General features: G+C 52.9%; 9 protein-coding genes across 9 annotated transcripts; 2 read left to right on the forward strand and 7 right to left on the reverse strand.

The window, feature by feature from the left end:
* Nucleotides 1-1,131: 1,131 nt before the first annotated feature.
* On the reverse strand, nt 1,132-2,237 carry BKA78DRAFT_311707 (adenylyl-sulfate kinase). Its single transcript, XM_066888240.1, has 3 exons — nt 2,091-2,237; nt 1,744-1,996; nt 1,132-1,672 (listed from the first exon to the last, which is right to left on the reverse strand). Exons 1-3 carry the CDS (start codon nt 2,096-2,098, stop codon nt 1,313-1,315), a joined length of 621 nt encoding a protein of 206 aa, XP_066745491.1. The 5' UTR covers nt 2,099-2,237; the 3' UTR covers nt 1,132-1,312.
* A 775-nt stretch (nt 2,238-3,012) lies between these two features.
* BKA78DRAFT_294714 (uncharacterized protein) lies at nt 3,013-3,379 on the reverse strand (the record flags this gene model as incomplete). Its single annotated transcript, XM_066886391.1, has 2 exons — nt 3,013-3,195; nt 3,245-3,379. The coding sequence occupies 2 exons, from the start codon at nt 3,377-3,379 to the stop codon at nt 3,013-3,015; spliced, it is 318 nt and encodes a 105-aa protein (XP_066745492.1).
* Nucleotides 3,380-3,635: 256 nt separating this feature from the next.
* BKA78DRAFT_250348 (pre-mRNA splicing factor component-domain-containing protein) lies at nt 3,636-6,078 on the forward strand (the record flags this gene model as incomplete). The annotated part of the gene is made up of 3 exons (XM_066884560.1): nt 3,636-3,877; nt 3,928-5,695; nt 5,749-6,078. The coding sequence occupies 3 exons, from the start codon at nt 3,636-3,638 to the stop codon at nt 6,076-6,078; spliced, it is 2,340 nt and encodes a 779-aa protein (XP_066745493.1).
* Nucleotides 6,079-6,894: 816 nt separating this feature from the next.
* On the forward strand, nt 6,895-8,642 carry BKA78DRAFT_311712 (uncharacterized protein). Its single transcript, XM_066888241.1, has 2 exons — nt 6,895-7,216; nt 7,269-8,642. Exons 1-2 carry the CDS (start codon nt 6,964-6,966, stop codon nt 8,411-8,413), a joined length of 1,398 nt encoding a protein of 465 aa, XP_066745494.1. The 5' UTR covers nt 6,895-6,963; the 3' UTR covers nt 8,414-8,642.
* A 1,435-nt stretch (nt 8,643-10,077) lies between these two features.
* On the reverse strand, nt 10,078-11,182 carry BKA78DRAFT_311713 (uncharacterized protein). Its single transcript, XM_066888242.1, has 2 exons — nt 11,066-11,182; nt 10,078-11,014 (listed from the first exon to the last, which is right to left on the reverse strand). The coding sequence occupies exons 1-2, from the start codon at nt 11,082-11,084 to the stop codon at nt 10,398-10,400; spliced, it is 636 nt and encodes a 211-aa protein (XP_066745495.1). The 5' UTR covers nt 11,085-11,182; the 3' UTR covers nt 10,078-10,397.
* A 638-nt stretch (nt 11,183-11,820) lies between these two features.
* Nucleotides 11,821-12,955, reverse strand: BKA78DRAFT_118481 (uncharacterized protein). Its single transcript, XM_066882377.1, has 2 exons — nt 12,198-12,955; nt 11,821-12,146 (listed from the first exon to the last, which is right to left on the reverse strand). The coding sequence occupies exon 1, from the start codon at nt 12,851-12,853 to the stop codon at nt 12,293-12,295; it is 561 nt and encodes a 186-aa protein (XP_066745496.1). The 5' UTR covers nt 12,854-12,955; the 3' UTR covers nt 11,821-12,146; nt 12,198-12,292.
* A 103-nt stretch (nt 12,956-13,058) lies between these two features.
* BKA78DRAFT_351999 (uncharacterized protein) lies at nt 13,059-13,592 on the reverse strand (the record flags this gene model as incomplete). The annotated part of the gene is made up of 2 exons (XM_066891276.1): nt 13,059-13,346; nt 13,506-13,592. 2 exons carry the CDS (start codon nt 13,590-13,592, stop codon nt 13,059-13,061), a joined length of 375 nt encoding a protein of 124 aa, XP_066745497.1.
* A 1,531-nt stretch (nt 13,593-15,123) lies between these two features.
* On the reverse strand, nt 15,124-15,900 carry BKA78DRAFT_368601 (uncharacterized protein; the record flags this gene model as incomplete). Its single annotated transcript, XM_066892634.1, has 1 exon — nt 15,124-15,900. Exon 1 carries the CDS (start codon nt 15,796-15,798, stop codon nt 15,124-15,126), a length of 675 nt encoding a protein of 224 aa, XP_066745498.1. The 5' UTR covers nt 15,799-15,900.
* Nucleotides 15,901-18,858: 2,958 nt separating this feature from the next.
* On the reverse strand, nt 18,859-21,283 carry BKA78DRAFT_352002 (amino acid transporter; the record flags this gene model as incomplete). The annotated part of the gene is made up of 8 exons (XM_066891277.1): nt 18,859-18,898; nt 18,983-19,132; nt 19,191-19,433; nt 19,487-20,059; nt 20,109-20,255; nt 20,346-20,597; nt 20,684-20,779; nt 21,099-21,283. 8 exons carry the CDS (start codon nt 21,281-21,283, stop codon nt 18,859-18,861), a joined length of 1,686 nt encoding a protein of 561 aa, XP_066745499.1.
* Between the last annotated feature and the right edge of the window lie 1,033 nt (nt 21,284-22,316).

A 22,316-nucleotide genomic window follows, 5' to 3' on the forward strand; every position in this document is an offset into this window, starting at 1 on the left:
TTGAAATGACTAAGTCGAAAATGTGTACATACAGGGAGCATTCAAGTGCGCAGCAGGATAAGTCCAGGGAGCACTCAAGCATGTAGTGACATAGCTACAGGGAGCATTCAAGCACCCCTGCCTCGCTTTGCTACTTTGGAGGATGGAATCAATGCCAGGTGCACAAGTACCACATATAGGGAGCATTCAAGCGCACAATAGAGTAACTACAAGGAGCACTCGAGTGAGCAGTTGGGGTAGCTAAGTGGAGCATTCAAGCACCCCTGCCCCGCCTTGTCATTGGGGAAGATGAGATGAAAGCTGGGTGCGCAAATACCAATCAAGGCGGAGTGTCGAGCGACCACCGACTCGTCGAGTAGATTTCTCAGGAGGTGGCTATGAAAGACATCTCCAATGAGGGAAGAACAGTTGTAGAGAAAGTTCAAGCATCTCGGATGGCATCTCGGATGGAGCGTTGCGGGGAGCATCCGAACAGAATTTCGATGATATTCAGGAATCATCCAAGACGTTTGCTCTCAGGGGTGCGTTCAGGGAGTATGCGAACGTTGAGAGTGGTAACGGCGAAGGGTAGACAAGGAGCAACCAGAACTCGGTGTTTTGGTAACGGTCAAAGAGCGTTGCAGCAATTCGACACGAGGGCGACGGGGAGCATTGGACCTCTGGCCGGCGTCCTCCCTGTGAGTACTATGGCAGTGTGCCAGCTGTGGCTCGACTGTGCCACGCCGTTGACAATGAGCGCAGGCATGTCGGAAATGAGATAGGGGCACAACTATTGGAAATTGGACGAGACTATTGTTTGGCCTGCCGTGACTAGCCTGCTGTGGGGACGAGTCCGAGTCCGAAGTTCTACGAGTCTTGTCTACCTTGACCGCAGCCTTCATTCCTATAATGTGTGGGCATAAGACGGGGCGTGAAGTGCGATCAGCTTCTTCAATGACGCACGAAGGGAAACGGCGCGGTTTTGAATCACGAAACAATTTCTGCGATGCGATCGGTGCTCATCGACTTTTCGATCTCGATCCTGGCACCAAAGAAGCTGCGTGTGCGGCTCATCCCGTCCGCATTTGCATCACCAGGCAAGCAAGCGTCGATCAGATCTGCGACCAGGTCAGCGGCGTTGCACTGTAACGCCTCGTCTGCACGCAACGGGCCGCCATATTACGCAGAAAATGAAAAAAAAGCTTCGCAAGAAATTTTGGGATTTGGTATCCGGAGATAGGCTTGGCATTCCCGTAGGAGGCTCTATACAACGTTGCTTCTATGCGATCGTCAATTCTTCTATACATCTGCTCGCTGCTCTCTCGCTCTGCTCTTAAACGCTAATCAAGCCCTTGTCCTGCAGGTACTTGGTGATCTGGGCGACAGCCTGCTCGACGGGAGTCTCGACGCTCTTGATCAAGATCTCAGGGTTCTCGGGCTCCTCGTAGGGGGCCGAGATGCCGGTGAACTCGGGAATGACACCAGCGCGGGCCTTCTTGTAGAGACCCTTGGGGTCGCGCTTCTCGGCGTCCTCGACGGCAATCTGGACGTAGACCTCGATGAAGGGAATGGCCTCGTCGTCGGCGGTCTGCGCAGCGGTGTGGAGGTCCCGCGCGGATTGGCGGTCGGCCTTGTAGGGAGAGATGAAGGAGGTGATGGCAATGGTCGAGGAGTCGGCGAAGAGCTTGGCGACCTGCAGGCTGTCAGTTTGGTTCTGAGAGATGGTGCCTCGTGCCGCCAAAGGCCATCGCATTGATGCCGTACCTCTCCTATCCTGCGAATGTTCTCATTCCTGTCCTTCTCCGAGAAGCCAAGGTCCTTGTTCAGGCCGAAGCGAACGTTGTCGCCGTCGAGGCGGTAGGCAGCGAGGCCGAGGTGGAGCAGGTGCTGCTCGAGGGCAGTCGCAATGGTGGACTTGCCAGAGGCAGAGAGACCGGTGAACCAGATGGTGAAGCCCTTTTGCTTGCGGAACTCGTTGCGCTCCTTGCGCGTGAGGCCGGGATGCCAGGTGATGTTGCTGTGATAGCTCAGTCTCCAACTCCAGAGATGAAAGATCATTGGTGGTTGCTTGCAAGCGATGCGGAGCTGAATACAAAGGAAATCGCACCTACGTTGCCATTGCGTTGAATGTGGGTGTGTGACGGGGAAGGAGAGAGGATTGAGGTAGTGGACAGGTTGTGGAGGAGAGGAATTGGTGATGTCTCAGGAGTCAATGCCAGAAAGAGGGTCGGTCCGGGGCGCTGGAGTTTTTATTAGCGTCGACGTGGTGTCCTCGCACGCCTTGTTCCAACGCGCGGCACGATACAGGGCTGAAACTCAACACCCTGCTTTGTATGCACTCCATTATCAGCGATTCTGATCATTGCTTCAAGTTCTACAGCTTTTCGACACTCTGATGCTACTGCTATCCCTTTGAAGCTCCAGAGCAGCTTCTTCGCATTTCATCACCAGCGGGCAAAGCGGGGGGCTCGATATCGATAACGTCCGGCCTGTGCTGATCGCAACTTGGGTTGCTCGACCTCCTGTCTATCGCATAACCTGCTTCACCGACTCTCTCGCTTCGCATCAGAAGAAAATTGCAGCTTCAGATTGATATGTCTGTGACTGTGCGACAGTATCAGCGGCTATGAAATCGTTGTCCAAGTACAGAGCGCGGATCTCAAAGCTCGCTATCCCTCCCCGCATGAAATGCTGGCGCCCTCTGTCATCCGCACTAAATGCCATCGACCGAGCATATCTCGATAGAGTAATGGCAGCATAGTGCAGCTGCGAATTCTTAACCCAGGGAAGCGCATCTGCAAAACGCTTGGGAACCTTAGGCCCTAGGTTTGTTGACTCAACCTCGAGTGTCTCTTGCAGACGATGAGCGGGGCCAACACAGCTCGATACAGAGCTGACTTGCCATTGCCAGGCAAACCCTCAGATTTTTTGGGGACCACGTCGACTGATGCCGCATCGAGAGTTCTCAACCGCGTTGCCACGACGTAGAAGTGAGGATCTCGTAGCAATGCAACTGAGCGTGATTCCGGACGATCAAATGTATCGGAACATGTTTTCTCGGACGCTCCTCTTCATGGAAGTTGGTTGACCATTCTCGTATTCAACTCCAGCTTCCCCGCCGTCACCAGAGATGCCGGCCATCTTCATCTTCAGCTCTTCATCAATTTCTGCTTGCGTTCGTTCTTTTTTTTGCTTCGGTTGTGCTTCATCCTGTTGCTAGAAAAGGTCAAAGAAGTGGTTAATAAATTAAATTGATGCGGACTACCTTTTCAATTGATTTCTCAGTTTTTGCGTCTTCAGGCTTTGACGTCGAAGAGGCAGCTCGAAGCGTTTGAGACAACCCAATTCGAGCCCTACCACATGGTCCGAGGGCCCTTCCCAATCGAGCTCCGGGCAACATGATGAGGCGCGATCAATGGCGACTGAAGTGAAAGTTGTGCTGCGCAGTTGTTTATGCACCAGCAGCAACATTTGGTTCGGGCAGAGTGATGTCAGACATGGACCGTGCAAGGGTCCAACCGCACTAACCTTAAACGAGACTAGCCCAAAAATCCGCCAAGCATCCGAGGCCGACTTTCGAAGTTGGAGCTTCGCCGCGACAGCAATCTCACGCAACACCACCGAACACCTCTCTCTACGCGGATTCACGCGTCAAAATGCCCGTCGTCAAAGGAGGAGTCTGGACCAATATCGAGGATGAGATTGTCAAGGTCGCCGTCTCCAAATACGGCCTGAATCAATGGGCGCGTGTCTCCTCACTTCTCGCGCGCAAGACACCCAAGCAGTGCAAGGCGAGATGGAGCGAGTGGCTGGACCCCAGCATCCGCAAGGTCGAGTGGTCAAAAGAGGAAGATGAGAAACTTTTGCACCTGGCCAAGTTGATGCCCACTCAGTGGAGGTATGTTCATCCTGACATGCGGCGGAGGCGATGCTAACCTGGCGTCTTAGGACCATTGCCCCCATTGTCGGACGGACTGCGACCCAATGTCTTGAACGGTATCAAAAGCTTCTCGACGAAGCAGAGGCCAAGGAAAACGATGAACTCGCCCTAGGCGGCCCTGACGGAGGCGAAACCGCAGCACCGAGCGCAGACGACGTCAGGAGGCTCAGGCCCGGCGAGGTCGACCCAGACCCGGAATCGAAACCCGCTCGACCCGATACCATTGACCTCGACGAAGATGAAAAGGAAATGCTCAGTGAGGCAAGAGCCCGTCTCGCCAACACCCAGGGCAAAAAGGCCAAGAGAAAGGCTCGCGAACGGCAGCTGGAGGAATCACGCCGGTTGGCTGTGTTGCAGAAGCGTCGGGAGCTCAAGAATGCTGGAATCAACATCAAGGTCACGACGGTCAAGAAGGGGCAGATGGACTATAATGCGGATATTCCCTTTGAAAAGGCCCCGGCGCCTGGTTTCTACGACACGCAGGAAGAGTTCGCGATCAACGAAAAGGAACGGGAGGCCTTTGATCCCAGGAAGCAACAGCTGGCCAACAAGCGGAAAGCCGACTCAGCGGAACAAGACGGCGAGGATCGGAAGAGGAAGAAGAATGACAAGGGTGGATCGTCTGCCGTTTCTGCTGCGGCTCAGAGGGCTGCCCAGATGCAAAAAATTCGAGAGGCCGAGAGGAGCAGCAAGAGAAAGACTTTGTCACTGCCTGCACCTCAAGTTGGTGAGAGCGAACTCGAGGACATTGTGAAGATGGGCATGGCAGGGGAAAGGGCAACTCAACTCGCCGGCAGCAGTGAGAACGAGGCAACAAGGGGTCTGGTCGGCAACTATTCCAACATGGTGGGCAACACGCCGATGCGTACCCCTCGAGCTGCCCCTGAAGAAGACCGCATTGCGAATGAGATTCGAAACGCCCGTGCAAGAACGGCCACTCAGTCTGCGCTTCTCGGCGGAGAAAATACGCCACTCGATGAGACGGGGACGACGGGATTCGGTGGTGCGGCTCCCAGCCAACAGACAGTAGCAACTCCCAACCCTATGGCAACTCCCTTCCGTCAAGGCGGCGTGGGTGCAACTCCCATGCGGGCCCCTGGCTCCACACCAATGCAGACGCCGCGCGATACTTTCAATCTCAACCGGGAAAACGGCATGCAATTAGTCGGACAAACACCAAGGGACATCAAGCTGCGGGAGAAAGCTATGCGCTCCGACATGAAGAGTCGATTCGCGGCATTGCCAAAGCCAAAGGAGACGGACTGGGAACTCGAGCTTCCGGACGAGCAAAAAGAGCTCGTTCGGGCCGAGACGAGTGAGGAGGATGCAGCCATAAGAGACGCGAGGGAGAAGGAGATTCTAGAAGCTGCAGATCGTGCCGACTTTGCCCGCCAAACGCAAGCCTACCAAAGGGGTTTGCCTCGGCCCTCAGTGGTCGACGTCAATGCAATGGTGGAAAGAGCTTCGGCAGTCGAGGACCCGGCCGAAAGAGCTGTCTTGGAAGAAGCTGCGCTTCTCATCGCTAATGATGCAAGAAGGTTTGGCAACGCCAAGGTCAATGGCACTCCCAAGCCTGTCAAGCCTGTGGGTGAAGACTATTTGCAGCGCGCCCGAATGGAGCTGGCCTTGGAAATGTCTGCAGATGAGGCGAGGAAAAACACAGAGGAATTCAGCAGAGCTTGGGAGGAGCTGCACAAGGACTCCATTCTGCCTGGGCTCGCGGGCTATGGGGAGGATGAGGTCGACGAGCAGCAGCTCATGGTAGAAGCCTTCGACGTAAGTTGTGATCTAATTTCCTGTTGACATTCAACAAGCTGACACTGGAGCAGAACGTCCAAGAGACAATCATGGCCACCGCCGAAAAGGGCAACAAAATCGAAAAGAAGCTCGCCCTTCATCTCGGCGGGTACCAACAGCGGTCCAAGACGCTCAGGCAGAAGATTGTCGATGCCGCCGAAGCTTTCGACAAGACGCGGGTGGAGCTCGATTCTCTCCGCACCCTGCAAATCTCGGAGGAGGCGGCGATTCCCAGGCGGTTAGAGTCGTTGAGAGACGAAGTTGCTTTCGTCAGTCGGCGGGAGAGAGAGGCGCAAGAATTGTACAGGAAGAGCAAGGAGGAGCTGGATATGTTGGAGGAAGGCACCAACGGTTTCCATTAGGTACGCGCGTCTCTTCAGGTCAAGCAGGACGCAACTTAATTGAATCCAACGATGTTGCTGAGCATGTCACTCAGAGCGTCGCACAGCCAGGTGCGCAATTAGTCAGAGACATAGTTGCGCAGTCACTTGCACAGTCAGTTGCTCAGCCAGTTGCTCAGCCAGTTGCGTAGCCAGTTGCGCAGTAAGTAGGATGCAGAGTAAGATGCGCAATCAATGCAGATTAAAAGTAGGGGCGGTATTGGCTTGGCTCTTTCACAGTAAGTGACGAAAGAAATTCCACCTAGGCTTTGGTCCAAGTCGTTGCACGCTTAGACGCAAGCGCTTGGAGGCTCCTTGTACCCCTTCACTAAGAGAAAAATCTCTCTATGTTAGAGTCATTGAGCGCTTGAAGACTCCTCATCTCTACGTGTGCTGACTCGGCGACGGAGATTCTCAGATTAGCAATTTCTTTCGTCACCCACTGTGCTTTGACGCGACGTTCTACACAGGAATAATTGATTCGACAGCGCTAAAAGTAGGGGTTGAGTCGCGACTAAGTTTTTCATGTTGTCATGGTACATAGCACCCGGACTGCATGGCTTCACAGCTCGAACAATCGATTGAGGCACGGCATGTGCGCATGCGCATGTTATAAGCCCGCCCACGGTCAACGGTGGCAGGTGGTTGAGCGCCTTCGTAGGTGACCTGTCGCCCCACCAAGCACCCATCAAGCAATTCAAAACCAAACGATTCCTCTTCCACATAGTCTGAAATCCGGCACGGCGCACAACACACAGAAGCAACCGTCTCTGTACCCTCTTTCTCTATCCACCATGAAGACTTCACCGTAAGTCAACCATAGATCATCATTACGATGTCTCAGCAGTGCGGATCAGCTAACGGATCATGGACTTCAGGATCGAGACCCTGGGTTCTCTGAAAAGAATCCTTGGCTTTGGTGCAGCACATTCGCCGCCTCCACCTGAAGTCTTCACCGGCACACGTCGCTCCGTGATCTTGGTCTTCCACGGTTACAAAAATGACATTGCTGCCCTCGAGGACATCGGTTTCGATATTGAACACAATGGTGTCGTCGCCATTTTCGATACAAAACAACTTGTTGCCAACGAGGACAGCTGCGAGCACCTTCGCAAGAATGGTATGTTGTTTTTTTGTGGAATACTGAAATAGCAAACCTGACAATGCTGCAGGTAGCAACCAAATTGGACTTAGCGACCTCGTCAACGTTCTCCGCTTCAACCCGCCAATTGAGAAACACAGACCAAGAGATGCCAAGTGGAAGACACTCATTCAATACGCGCATAACGCAGGCGTCGATGCCTATTACACGATGTGGGCGCTTCTTGGAATCGGCGCACTTGATCTCGGATCCGCGACAGCAGGACGGGCACCTAGTTTCCTAGATAATCCACCCATCTTGGTGTCGTTTGCCACGGAGAATTACGAGCATGACCATTCCGTTCTGACAGAGGTGGGGGTTTCGGTATTGGACTTGGCCCAGGTTCGCGACATCAAACTTGAGGAAAATTTCCTTGCCTGGGCGGCACATGCTCAACACAAATTCCACTGGATAGTGAGAGAGAACGCCAACAATAGGACGCGGAATAGTGATTACTGCGAAGATCACAGAGACGACTTTCCGTCCTGGATGGGGGAGTCGGCTACTACACCACAAGGCGATATTGGTGATGCCGTGCGGAATGCGATCTTCGCCAAAACACCCTTACTGTGCCGACCAAGGAGAACCACGCCGCTTCCTACCTACACGCCCATGGACAATCGCGCATTGGAAGTTGAACTCGGAGAGGAGCACAAATTGAAATGGGCAAGGCTTGGTGCACGCCACAACGACATGGAGTCTAATGCTGCTGTCATGGACGAGGGCAGCGCAGAAATCGCAGAGGATGAAGACTATATGGCGATCGCTTGTCCGGATGCTCTGCGGGGATCAGACTGCAAGCTGGGTTTCCAGTTGCCATCTGCTGGCGGCCCCGGTGTCTTCAGGACCCATGCAGATCGATCGGACTGTACGTCGTTGCACATTTGCACAGACTTCATCCGTGGCGACTGTCGGCACAAAAGGCATCACGATGACCTCCTCCACTTCAAATACACATGCTGGAGCTTGCGTGCCAAGGGTGGCTTATTCAAGAAAATCCCATGCAACAAGGGAAAGGATTGTAAATACGGCCATGACTTTCCGGAACTGCGTGCTTACCACGAAATCAACCGAGAGGTCTTGTCCAAGAGGCGCTGGGAGATACATCATAAGGAGGTCGAGGGGCGATCCATTGACCACAGCATGCCAAACCATCCCGCCTTCGCCGGTCCTTGAAGATGGAATCCACAAGTGGAAAAGTCGATGGAGCTATCTGCTACATTCGCCCATGGAAGAAACGGTGGCACAGATGGGGAGTCAGGCTCAGGGAATGCGTTCCTAGAGGTCACCTTCGTCGTCGATGCGGACCAATATCTGAATGGGGCGGTTACTCGAAATCGAGACAGCATTGAAGGGGTAGACAGTCCTTAGCACAAGAATCAATGAAAATGTATTGTTGAAGGCAGAAACTACGTGTAGTCATGGCACCCGGTTCGTGGCGAACCACAAAATTCCATTTCAAGCAGTCAGAGCAAAACCAACATGCTCAAATGCCAACCACAGTCTAAGGAAATCTCTTGTCTAAGTCTCACACTAGCCCAGTGCTTTTTCATGGTTGTCGAACCTGCTCTGCCGATAGATCTAACTGATAGTACTAAGCAGCAGCGAGGGGATTCACGCATTTCTGGACTGGGTCTATGTTTACGGAGAATTTTTTGGCCTATGTAGTCATGGAGACTCCCAGTGTGTCTGCAATTCGACGAACCCCATGCAGCAAAACGCTAGTCCACCTCAACGCATCCATTGATGGTTGGATTATTGACGCACGCCTCGTCTTCAAACGCCATTCCTGCCGCCGAATCGCCGCCTCATGAACCGTTCAACATGGAAGAGAATGTCGGATCGTTCATTCTCAGTCAAGACTTCCCACCGCGGCCACCTCACATGAAGCGCATCTTTGATTGCCTGTTCCTCTTCCTGCGGGCATTCCTTTCAAAAATGTCGTGCAGTCCATACACGAGCGAAGTCTGCTGTCCTTCGTCGAGCTTCTCATAACCGGGCCACCTCACGTAGAGCGCCTCTCGTATGGCCGTCCGATCGGGGGGTGTGCCAACTGGGATCTTGATGAGTTTGACGTCTTGTCAGACAGAAATTATTACTCACGGATTCATGGTCGCAGTAGATCATGAAATGATTGATGTCGCAGCGTATATTCTTGAGGGACTGAAAGTGGTGGTCATCTTTGCCTCGATAGCTTGTGGCGTGGGAATCTGGTCGGAGACGTCGTCTTTAATCAGCACTGGTCATGGTTCGTGTTGGAGCTTCAGGTGGAATACAATACCACGCTCGGCAGGATTTATGAGTTAACTGCTCCTATTCTACCACCTCTTGGTACCTTATAGCTTATACTATTGATATCTGCTTCTATTACCAAGAGATGGCTGGTAAGAAGGGAGTAAGAGGAGTATATACAGCAGCACTCAGAGCAGCTTAAATAGATCAACCCTCTCATCAATCTACTCTTTGTCAGTTTGTCACTGCAATTTGGTTAGGGAAAACATGCACACTCACCTATGTGATGAAAACAACACGAAGGCGCTCCAGCGTCGTCACACAGCGACATTAGATAGCAAACTGACTCAATTGCTATGCTGAGATGTCAAGAATATGCATCTGGTAGTGGCTCAATTTGCTGGCTGATAGTTGGAACCACAGGGATTGCTTTGATCAAACCTGTCGAGACTGCTTTACAATGCTTGGAGGCCTGATTATGAGGCACAACGGATGGGACAGGAGCTCATGAGTGCTTCCTGCGGTCAATGAAAGACATCATCAAACAAAGAAGCTGGTCAGAGCACTCGGCTTGGGTCAAAAATAGAAGACATCACTTCAGAAATTCCGGGAAAAGTCAATAAGCTCTAAAGTCAAGATCAATCCAAGAAGATCTGCTATGTATTCCCGATGCTCTGCGCCATTTTGCGCTAGTGAAAGCCATGCTCCTCCATTGGTTCCAACCAAATGTGACCAAGTGACTGTGTGCTTGATCCGCAGGGATAATAACGAAGTGTCGTATACTCTGTACTTTCTTTTGCGGTTGTCAAAGCTGTGCTCCACCAATGGACCCAATCAAATGTGACGAAAGCGACTGCGTGCTGGATCCAGAGGGACAACGAAAGTCATATCCAAAAGACCCGTCTGACCTCCATCTCCAATTCCCAAGTCAAGTCGTGTTCATCAGCTCGCCCAGCTCCTGGTGAGCCTTCGACGGGCACTTCTTCCAACCGTTCTTGTCATCGACGAGGCAGTAGCATCGCAGCTGCTCTGGCGAAGAGTCGGCCTTGCGCAATTCGGCCTTGCGCCTGACGAGTTTCATCGCTGCGTTCAAGCGGGCAGCTCGTCCATTGTCTGAGCCCTCAGCCTCTTGATGGTGGATGTGTTCGAATTCATCTTCGATCTTGGTGGGCTGGTCGAATTTGGCAAAGAGTCCCTTGTGGAAGTCGATCGGCATAGGGGCGTCCTCTGGGTCCAGATCGTCGTCAGAAGTGATCTCTTCATCGTATGAAAAGTGTCTCTTCGAGCTGTAGACCTTGCTGTCGTAGAGCGTGATCTCCTCGTCGGAGTCGGTGTCCTTCTGGAAGGTTCGGATCATCGATGAGTCCATGCCCATGAGCGGCTTGCCGTAGTAGAAATCGTGGTCAGAATCGTAGTCCGAGTCGATGAAGGTGTCTGATTCAGAAACGTCGACGAATCCCTCGTCTTCTGACTTCGACTTGTCCTGGTTCTTCTTTTTGTTTTTCTTGGGCGAGAGGATGCTAGACATCACGCCAGACACGAAGCCTGTGGTGTTCTTAGCAGGCTGGATCATGCCGATGGTGCGCTGCCACTTACCCTTTGCGACGGGCGCCATTTCTTTTGGATACGTGGAAGATCGATGACGGTCTAGGCAATGCGCACGAAAGCGAAAGCGATGGTGATTTCAAGGTCGATGTCGAGGTCGATGTCGATGTTGATGCGAAATGTTTCACTGGCCTGCAAGCGTTGAAGAACGAATGTGGTAGTGATTTATGTGAAATGCGACGATAATAAGTGGTTGAGGTGAAACTTGAAGATGTCGACGTCTTTTCACAATGTTGGTGAAGAAATGTTCAATGCGAGGGAAGTCGTTCCTACCCAGGTGAATGGTCCTCCAACTGGGTAGGCTCGATGTGAAGTGAACTGCACGGACCACCAAAAGTGTTAATCTGGGCATGTTTTCAATGGAAGATGGCCTGCCATTTGTGTCCTCGGAGTTTTCCAGGATAAGTCCGGTCACTTTTGTCGATGTTCTCTGAAGTTGAAAGATCGACGCGATGTGGTGGTCAGGGGCCAGAGCAAAGCCCTCAGCTCGCCCGAAAAATGTCGACTTGATATAGCAATGCCCACATGGAGTCTCCGTGTGCTACTCGCACGCCTTTGATCAAGAGTGAAGACCTGTGCCTGTGCCGGCACCAACATGGACAATTCAGCTCTTCGGGAGAAGAGCCTCGTGAGCCTTCTGCGACTCTCGTGGCGCTTTCCACCTCGGGAGGCATGTTCCATGCGGATTGAATGTGGACAGGCACCGCGTTGCGTCCTATTATAAGGCTGGAGACTTTTGATAATTGCAGCTACAGTCTCAAGCTTGTAGTTGTGGCGTTTTAGCAGGACCTAGTATATGGATTCCAGCTGCTTGAATGCAGCGAGGAAGAGCCGCAAGAATTCCTATAGGATATAAGTCTTCGCCTGAAATGGTTATTTGCGAGAGCATTAGGCGTCTAATATTAAATATCTTTTCCTTTAATAAGTAGACGGCACCAATGTCGCGAATGTTGCTAAACTGCTTCAATACGAGCGTGGCTAGCTGTGGTAGCTCGAATATCCAGATCAGGTTGCTAAATGAGGTGTTTCCAACGTGTCCAGGCTGAAAGTAAAGGATTCTATACTGTACTATCTGCCGTGCAACATCAGCATTGGTTATGTCACGCCAAGATCGAAAACTTACACTGTGCATGGTGAATGAATGAATTATTGGCCCTCGGGCCCCCATCCAAAAAGCTCTGGGGACCCTTTGGGCTTGAAAGGGTTGGTGACCACCTACTACTTCTTCTTCTGGCTTTTCTCAATTCGCTTGATGGCTGCCTTCACATGTGACTTGACGAAACAAAATTTCCAGCCATCCTCGGGATAACTCCAGCAGGGGCAATGAAGCTCCTCTGGGCTCGGGTCTTGCTTAGGGAGAAGAGCCTTTTTGGCTTTCTTTCCCAAGGACTTGACGAGGGACCCGGCGGTAGCGGCGGAGGCGCGCAAGATGTCCATGCCAAAGGAGGTCATGGAATCATCGGTAATCTTCTTGTAGTACAGATCCGAATGCTCCTCTGCCTTGATCTCTTGAGCCTCGGTGTCGGAAATGTCCTCAAAGGGATCGCATATTTCCTGACGCCGGATTTGTTCAACTTCGAGCTCGTCAATCGTCTCGAACGAATCCTCAAGATCTCTTGCTTCTTGCTCCGTTTGCTTCAGCATAGCTCTCGAATTTTGGTGTGCCATTGTAAGAAAGTTGGTTGGTGATGAACAAAATTTTAGTAGGGCGAATATGCCAGAATTATAAAGTGGAAAGCCATAGCAAACAAGTCCATTGTGCGCCACTTTCCAGTGCATATGTAGCTTGACGGTGCCAATATACACGAACAATGCCGATGCTGCTTGACGATGGTGTCTGGCAATGTCTCAGGAGACAAATTCCATGTCTCTGAACAACGTTCAGGGCGGCGGCGTCGAAGGAGAAGTTGCGGGCTCGAAGTTTGATGCAAAGAGCCATGGCACATTCATCGGTGGGTGGAAGGGAACTGTGGAAATCCATACCTCAATCAAACATCGGCAGGGAGTGTTCGAGCTGCGCTGAGTCGCGTGGTTGGAGCGTGCCGAGCCGTGGTAGCTCAAAAATCCACACGAGATTGGTGAGGGAAGCGTTGTCGACAAAGTTAGGTTCCAGATCGGTAGGTTGAAAATCTCCACGGTATGCGTGCGTGTATCGATTCAGATGGAGGAATCTCAGGTCCTCAAATCGGTAGTCCGGACGCATTGAGGGCAGGAGATCTCCTGGGATCTCAAGCTCGAGGGTGCGCACGTTCCGTGGGAAGTACAGCAGAAACTGCAGAGCGATTAGTCTACACACAATGTCAAATGAACTTGAAGGTTTGGAACGTCAACGGAATCCGCTTACCGCGTAACCTTGGCGTAGGAAGGAGAGGAGAGTAAATATGCCTTCCCCCTCCCCCAAACCGCAATTCTCCCCCTAACCCCTAAGAACCTTCTGTACGCGGCGCAGCGGATCGCCAACATTGTCATCCTCGCCCTTTGGACCAAAGATGATCACAAAGTTTGAGTTGCTGTTCATCGTAGAGGGTGCGACCTCATGCGTGGAGATATCTCATCAGATCGAGGAATGTCAGGTTTTGGAAGCCATGGTCTGGACGCATGCCTGGCAGGAGATCTCCGAGGATCCCAAGCTTGAGGGTGCGTAAACTCCGTACAAAGGACAGCAAGATTTGCAGACACACATCTTCCGAGCCGCAGAGAGGAATGAAATCTTCATCCTTCCCATACTCCATGATATTGCAGTCGCTATTCGTGGATGGCAGGTCGTTCATGGGAATTGGAAGTGGTTGTGGTTTTTCATCGCGTGCGTCGGTGAGAGTGTATTTGCTCAAGGACTATATAGCGGCGATCGTAGATCACATCTGGCTGCGCTGTCAGTCTGCATAACATTCGGTTTAAAACGGCCTAAAGATTTTGGAAAGAATATCAATAGGATTGCTTACCGCGTAGCTTCCGCTGCACAAGAGAAATTATACTTCCCCCCCTCCCCTCGTACCACAATCCACCCCTAACCCTGGAAGGCCTTCATCAAACGGCGGAGCAGGACCTGGGCCCTGTACTTGACGACCCTGCCAAGCGAATCGCCGGCAGGATCAGCGGCTCCGTCATTCTCAGGTTCCGTCTTGAAAACAATTACCAAGTTCTCAGACGCGCTTATCATGGTGGGATGGATGGTCGGCTTGTCGTCAACCAACACAGACTCCTCGTCGTTCATAGTGGTAGCCATGTCGTGTAAGGTGTATATGTTTGTGATGTGTACGCGGTTCGGAAGGTACTTGCTCGTTGAAACTTCTTTGCCAGGAGCCGCTTTCTTTATAAGTCTTGAGACACAGAAGAACATGGACTTCGTTCGCTATCCTGACCGGTGCTCGAGTCGCCTCCTTTGGTCTTGTTGTTGTGCGACAAGGCCTATATACAAGGACAATGTTGGGAGAAATGGCCACGGTCCACATTATGGCACGAGGCATCGCTTGCCAAGAGAGGGAAGTCGAAGGTGCTGCGCAGGTCTGCTGTCACTGAATTCTTTCGATTCCAGTCAAGAGTGCCGGGTCCAACACGCAATGGCGGTAAAAGCGGAAAGCGCCAACGTCGCAAATTGAGCCGGACTGGGTCGAAACCAACAAGGTAAGTCGAGGAATGTCAAATATCTAGATGAGCTCTTGGAAGGAGACATTGCGGGAAATGTCGAAATAGCGTATTGGGACACCAGCGCGACAATCATTTGTGGTCTAGCTGGAGACGTCACATTCGTTTTTCTTCATCTTGCAGATAGCCACGATGACTCCTTGTCGGAGTCGTCTTGGTCCTCGGACTCGTGCTTGGAGCGCACCAGGGAATTCTTTGTCAAGAGTCTTCGTGTTGCTACTCCTGATGTCCAGCACAAAATCAGTAACATGTATATGATTCACTAGTCAGATCAATCACAAGAGTTTTGAGTGTTGGAAAAAAGACTTTGAATTCACTTACCTTTCCATACATACTATACCGTATAAAGAGCGATCAGCTTGAAACTTGCCTTGCGTGGTTCTTCCACCTCAAACGGCAGACATCTACGGGATGACAATGCCCTTCTCGATGAGCTTCGCGCGAACATGTCCGTAAATCTTGCATGACCTCCACCCATTGACAGGGTCAGCCAAGCAAGGGCAAAGCGCCTGCTCAGGGGTCGGCTCCTGCGAAGTCTTGGTCTTGTCGGTCATCTTCTCTGCCACTTTCATGGCACCACCGACAGCAGTCAAAGCCACGGAACGAACGACCTTCTTGAAAATACGTCCTCCTGAGCCACCGGACGAAGAGGGACGGATACCCAAAGCCGCTCGCGCTTGCTGCGATTGGATTTCCTCAATCTCCTTGTTCTCGATCATCTCGAACTCGAAGTCAATTCCCTCTTCTTCGTGCTTGTTGTTGGTGGTATTGCTGTTGGAGGACATTTTGTTGGCAGTGTTGTTGTTGTTGGAAGAGCTTGTGTTTGTGTTATGATGAGGAAAGTATACTTGGAGGTCGATACCGCATGCTTTTATGGTGGTGAGCTGGGATTGATGGAACAAAGCCATTGTTGCGCTGGCCATTGTGCCTGTGAACAATGCCCACATAACAATGTAGAATTGTGTCGGATACGAGGAACAATAATGAACAAAGAATGGAGACAGTCCAAAGTAATGTTGAAGGATTTCGGTCAAATAAGGAAGCGGACTGTCGATGATTGCGGAAAAAGCATCCACCATTTATCTGCAAGTGCGTTAGCCCTGATAGTTACGAGATTCTGTATGCTTCGTTAGTTGTTCATTGAGCACACAGGTTTTTCAGTTTGCCTCGCTCTTTCTGAACGAAATGAGACACGAGAAAGCAGACTTCTCGAAGATAGAGAGCATGCGATCCAAAACAGTAAGGCAATCCAACAAACAACTTGGACCATCTTCCACCAGCGTCATCTTGTCACAATTCCAGAAGATTCCCGAGGCAGATTGGTGTTGAGAACTAGAAAGCATAGGTAGCATGTTCAAGAAGATGGTCGCCACTTGGCAGACTGCCTCTCAAGGGCTTGAAGCTCGAAGTATCTTGGGTATCATTCAGGACTTGGTGGTTCGTCATCCGGGAAATATGGCTGATGTTCGCATAGAAGATTTCAGAATGCTCATCATCTCCTTGTTGCCGAGAAGCATTTCTTTCCATTGACTCTTGAGAGACTGGGTGCTCTCTGTGTGCCATGACTTTCTGCGCCCAGCCTTGAACGCTCGGAGGAAGAATGACGAAAAGGAGAGGCGACAGCTTTTGGACATCGTTGAAGCAGATGGTTTCCAATTCGCATGGCTTTCCATGTGTCCATTGTTTCTTTCGCATAAGCGTCCATACGGCAGCCGTGAAGAGGTACGGTCGAAATAGAGTGAGACGGGAAAAAGCAATTGGCAGCCCACCTTCTGCTCGCGTATCTCTGCGGGGTTCGTCAAACGGTGCAGAGAGCACAGTTGGTTTTTGGCCCCAACCCGGCCCCTTGCCAGCTCAATGCTCACGACGGGTCATCGTCAGCGCAAGTCCCGCCAAGCGACCCTTTGACGACGGAGAAGCCGTAGTTGGAAGGGAGGTGCCGCACATCACCACCAACCCCACGGCCGCAACGCAGCATTGCGCACAATGCAAAGGGCACCGCAAAGGCCAAAACGCCCAGGCGCGGGAGGGAGAGCCAGCCAGCAAAGCACAGAACAAGGGCAGGGCAGCGGCCAGCCGCGCAGGCGTCGTGGCCCGTCATGTCGTCGCTCGCCCGTCCGTGAGGCCCAAGCAGTTTGGGTAGTCCAGTAGTCGATGGCGGCGACGGCGGGAGGCGTCCCGCGAACTCCACCATGCCATGCCTCCGCCTTCCGCGCAGCAAACCGGAAGCCCATCCCACGAGCCGACGACGTTTGAACTTGTTAGAATCGGCAGACGGAGGACGGGGATGGGAGGCTCGAGACTGGACTTGGCCGTCGCCATGCCTCATGCCATGCGCGCGCCGCCGCCAGGCCCTTCCCTCCTTGCAGCCTGCCTGGCTTCACCTCCTGTCCTTATTTGGAGCTTGCCGCCGCCTTTTGGTCGTGTTCCAGATGAGGGAGACGGCAGCAGACGCGCCTGACAGACTGACGTCCCGAGACGTGGTGCAAAACACGGGCTGTGGCACACGACATGAGGGCAGAAGGCGTTAGCATCTCACCACGTCCGCTGTGACCCTTACAACTGACAATTGTTCTTCTCAGTCGGTGTGGTTGTCTGAATGCTCCAAGGTCGTTCGAGTTGTTTGCACTAAGTCTGACCCACTATAAAGCAGCCCATGACGACAGGCCTACCCGCCTGCGGGATGTTGCTAAATACGGCACCATGCCAGGTTGGACTCGGTGCATCGTTAGTTGGGCATTCTTGGCCCACGGCCAGCAGCAGCGTCTTGTCTGATAAGTATCTCGGTGACAGCAGTGGCTTCCAGTTAGCTTTGGCACTTGCCCCGCCCCCGCTGCTAAGGGCCGCGATAGTTCAGCAGCACGTCAGAGCCACCAAACTGTGTTGAGCGGCGAGCGAAGCAGGCAACCTGCCGCTGCCACGGGCTTGAACAGGCTTAGCGGAGCAGCCGGGGGTTGTTGACGGAGCCGGGGTGGAATTTGAAGATGTAAACGACATTTGCAAAGGGGAATGCAGTGCGTAGTGAGGGATGAGAGGGAGATTGCAGCAGGCGAAGCGAGGCAGAGCACAACACGAGACGACGACAACTCCCTCTCGTCCTGACACGGCAGAACTACGACAAGACACAACACGACAGGCACCATGACACCCACCACCAACGGGCACCACATCGACCACCACCGTCGTCAGCGACACCGGCCCGCTGGGATGTCAAACACACACATGCAGCCCTGGCTCCGCGCCTTTGTCCCCCCATGGCTGTCGGCCAGCAGCCACACTTTTGGCAGACGTTTGAAGTTGCGGATCGTCGCAGCGGTTCCTTTTTTCTCTCCTCGTCAGTCTTCTCCTTCGCCGGCCTAAAACTTCTGATTTTTCGAAAATCCCAATATCAACAAAAACCTTCACCTGCTGGCCCCCGGTCGTTGCCGCCGCCTCCGTCCCTCTCCTGCGCATCAAACCAGCCCCTCGCCTCTCGTCCTCGGACTGTCCGCTTTGAGCGCCACACGAGCTGCTTGAATGCTCCTGCTGCCATCCGTCGCCGTCGCTCCGAACCATCCTTGTCACTTCACCGTGCTCGCGCGCCTTCGAGCGCGTTGGCCAAAGCTTTGTGGAGCGAGCTCCTTGCCGACGGGGGGGGGGGGGGGCTCGCACTGATGGGAAGGCTGCTGTCGTCACCAGCCAAGGTCAGAAACAGCTGAGACTCCCACGCGTCCACTCGTCGGCGCGGAAAGACCGAACAAGACGACTCGTGTGTGTGTGACGGCATCTGTTGCGCAATGTTCTGAACGCGGCCAAAACAAACCCCAAATGCGACCCTGGCTGCCACTACGACCCTAGGAAAACGAAGCTTTTAGGACCTCAGGCACGGATCCACCATCTTCCAGGAACATGATGCGAAAAACTCTTTTCATTGCTTGTTGCAGACGCCAAAGAAATGCTGCTTTGCTCCACCAGCTCAGCGCTCGCTTATCCATCATCCCCGCCGGACCCGACGAAATCCTGCCAAGGCGACGCGGCGTGCGTCCAAGGAGTAGCCAAAGCAAGCCGCATGACAAAACAAGAGACCGTTGTTGCTCCTACCCGGCCCGTCTCTATGCACGCAAGCATCGTCTAGCCTGCATCTACCACCAGTGGCAGTTTCAGCTGAACAGCCAGTTGAACCACTTCTCAAAGGCGTTTCTACACGTCCAAAACGGGTCAGCACTAGGCAATGCACCTTCGGTAGTTGCGACTTGCGGCAATCCAATATGCTGGGGAACTTACTTGGGCGGCTTCTCTACGTACTCCCTCTGGTACTCTTCGATTTCATCAAGATCTTGGAACAAGTCGACCTCGTCGCTCTTCTTGATGCTGGTCCTGTGGAAGAGTTTATACCCAATGTAAAGTATTGGGAAAACTCCTACCATGGTGTACCTGCAGAACTGTGGTCAGTTCGAAGTCATCTGGGTGGGGTCCCGGTCTGGACGCTTACGAAAAGAAGAATGAGGTGGTATCCCACTGCCCGGGCAAAAAGACCGTGTAGCCTCCCACAAACGTCATGACGAACGTCCCCACGAGCCCGTACCAAGCAGCGTAAGGCTGACCCCAGCTCTTGTACGGGAGACTGTCTCTGCTGAGGCCTTGCGTGTCGCACGCTTTTTTGAAGCGGAGAAACGTGACGCACATGACGCAAAAGTTGATCAGCTGGCTAGCTGTAATGAGATTGATAAACCACCTTGCCCATCGTTAGCACCATTCTCAGAGACACAACCGGCACAATCTACTTACTGCAGCACCTCGGCTGTATTCCCCGACACTTGGAGAAACGACAGTAGTGCAATCCCCAGCACGACCAAGACGCAGTAAATCGGCACGCCCTTGCGTGTACACTTGCGCAGGAACTTGGGCGCCTTGCCCTCCAACGCCATGCCGTACAGGGAGCGCGATGCACAGTAAACGTAGCTGTTGCCGGCCGAAAACGCTGCCGTCAGAACCATGGCGTTGACAATGTCGGGAAACACCTTGATTCCGAGGCGGTTCATGGCGACAACGTACGGAGACGCAGCGGCGCCGGGCTCACTGTTGGCAAAGGCAGCCTTCATTTCCGGGTCGTTGTATGGCACGTTGATACCGACGCAAAGAGCGCCGAGAATGAAGAACGTCGTCAATCTGTAGAAGACGGCGTTGTACGCGCGCGGCATGACGGCGCGTGGGTTTTCAGCCTCGCCGGCTGCCATGGAGACGTAGTCGGGTCCAGCGACAGCGAACGAAGCCTGGATAAGGCATTGGAGAAAGCCGAGGAAGCGACCGAGATTACCGTCATAGTAGAGCTCCGTGAATGCTCCTGGGTCACGCCAGTATCTAGGAGACATCAGAGGCCTGTTCTTTCTCCATGGACAATCTTGCTCACCTGAAGCCATAGCGGTCGCCTTTGGGATTCCCGCCCAACATGGCGATGAATGTGAAGACAATCAGCCCAATGGCCAGGAGCATCTTTCCCAAAGCGGCCCAGAATTCTGCTTCGCCGTACCACTGGACAGCCAGGACATTGATGAGCCTGTCTCGGTTGGAATCAGCATCGCCATTAAGCCTCCTGGAAAGATCATGGAATGGAAGGAGGGTCAAAGAAATTGGACCAATCACGCACCCGTACAGCACAACCACAATGGCAATGATGCCGCCAGCCGGTACAGCGTCAGACCAGTAATGGATGATGAGGTTACACGCTACGACTTCAAACGGCACCAGAAAGGCCTCGAAAATGAAGAAGTTCCAGCCCGCTGCGAAGCCGAACGCTTCGTCGACGTAGCGTCCGGCGAAGCGGATGAAGGGCGATGAGATGGGGAGGTACGTCACCAGTTCGGCGATGCTGAGAGTGACGGCGAAAATGAAGGAGCACCTAGAGCATTGTAAGTTCAATTCACTTTCTTCTCCCCAGCCCACAGCGCCAACGAGGTTCTGGTATTGTGGGTGGTGCGGACGTACCATATGGTAAAAGCGAGGAACAAGCTTGCGGGCCCTCCATTGAGTAGCCCCTTTCCAATCTGCACGTATAGCGCTGTGCCGATTGTCCCGCCGATGCTACAAAAATGTAAGTGATACGATCTTTCTTCTTTTCCTTTCTGTCCTCTGAGAGCAGTCGAGTGATTGGTCCATGTCCGGATCTGGTGTAAACGTTGCTCCAGACAAAAATGCCTCGATGACGCATGTACGAGGAGTGCTCAAGTGCTTCGTCGATTGAACGAGGAGCATTCGAGCCCTTTTGAGGGGTATACTTGGGGGAATTCACCCCCTTCTTCCCCCATCCACTTGCATGCCGCGACTTCCCCTCGACTCTGCTGTCCTTCTCTTTCTCTTGGAAAAACCGAACAATGGCTCGCAACAACACGATTCGACTTACCCAATCAGCTGGATATGCCTTGGTTTGAGCTTGCGTCTTGTGTGGTCACCAGAAGCTATCTGGAGCGACGCACTCTCAGGCGTCGCGAAAACGCCGGCACCAATCTTCTTCTCGTCGTCAGAGATGCCTCTTGACGCCGGCGGCGGCGGTGATCGAGGCGGAAAATCCACGCCCGTGGAGGCCATGGTGTTTGATAATGACAATGGCGAAGTGGTGTGGTCGTGAAGTGGTGGTCGATATCAGCAAGCGGCTGATAACGATAGGTGCGGAGGTAGCGAGTCGAAGACGCCTCCTCGATAACTAGGCCGGCCAGGTACTGTGGGGAATGGTCGTCGCTTTAAGCTTCGAGGAGAGGGAGGTCCCGTCGACGTCGGTTCGGACACGCGCGTCGGGCTGCCGATCAATGTGCCCTGCTTGAGATAGAGCAGGACCCTGAGCGACGCAATGCGATGGTAAGTGGTGTACAGAGTCGGTATTATCTCCGCTGTAGAACTGTTCCACACCCGCGCCGTTTCGTTGTTGTCCGTTGTGTGGAATATCTATCCCGAAAAAATGGCTTTGAGGAGGAGGCAGAAGAATTGAGGCACAAACTCCATCTGGCGTGAGTGGGACTCAACAGGGTACAGAAGGACAGGGCAAGGGCAACTATGTATACGTTGAAAATGATCGCCCGACTGATCGAAGGGTAAAAGGCCCGGTTCTTCTTTCTGTCTCTCCCAATTCTCGGGGGGCCGCGCTGGGCAGCTGGCTGGTTGGCTGACGCGACAGGGCTGGGCGTTGCGCCCACGATGTACAGATTCTCGGACGCGGAACTGTAGATGGATAGGTTGCTGGATATGTTGGGCGACGTGTTAGATGTGAGGCGTGAGAGATATGGAGGCCGTTCTCGTTGTCGCCTGCCGAGGGAAACCAATTCTGATGCTTCCTACTAAGGTAGGGCTGTCGATGATGTAGAGATGGTATTTACGCTGGACGACAGCGGCAACGCCAAGAGAGCGCTTGAAAAATCAGTGATCCCAAAGAGGAATGTGTCGATAAGCGAGAGGCTGCGCGCATGAAAGCGGTCCGCAGCGTTTTCCTGGAGAGAAAAAAGGTGTATGTAGTTGGTTGGCCACTATAAACGTCGAGCTCCAAATCCAGGTACGCATTAGACAGCTAGCTCCCCGCTACCCACAGTCCCATCCGCGGCACGCCCATCCAGTCTCTCGAATGCGAGGT

Source organism: Phyllosticta capitalensis, assembly GCF_038381095.1.
Source record: "Phyllosticta capitalensis strain CBS 128856 chromosome Unknown BKA78scaffold_4, whole genome shotgun sequence".
Classification (NCBI taxonomy): domain Eukaryota; kingdom Fungi; phylum Ascomycota; class Dothideomycetes; order Botryosphaeriales; family Phyllostictaceae; genus Phyllosticta; species Phyllosticta capitalensis.

Coding starts and splice junctions, on each gene's coding strand:
- BKA78DRAFT_118481 (XM_066882377.1), bottom strand. CDS start 12,853: ATGCACTGGAAAGTGGCGCACAATGGACTTGTTTGCTATGGCTTTCCA.
- BKA78DRAFT_311707 (XM_066888240.1), bottom strand. Junction 1,673..1,743: donor ACATTCGCAGGATAGGAGAG/GTACGGCATCAA, acceptor GACAGCCTGCAG/GTCGCCAAGCTCTTCGCCGA.
- BKA78DRAFT_311712 (XM_066888241.1), top strand. CDS start 6,964: ATGGACTTCAGGATCGAGACCCTGGGTTCTCTGAAAAGAATCCTTGGC. Junction 7,217..7,268: donor CGAGCACCTTCGCAAGAATG/GTATGTTGTTTT, acceptor ACAATGCTGCAG/GTAGCAACCAAATTGGACTT.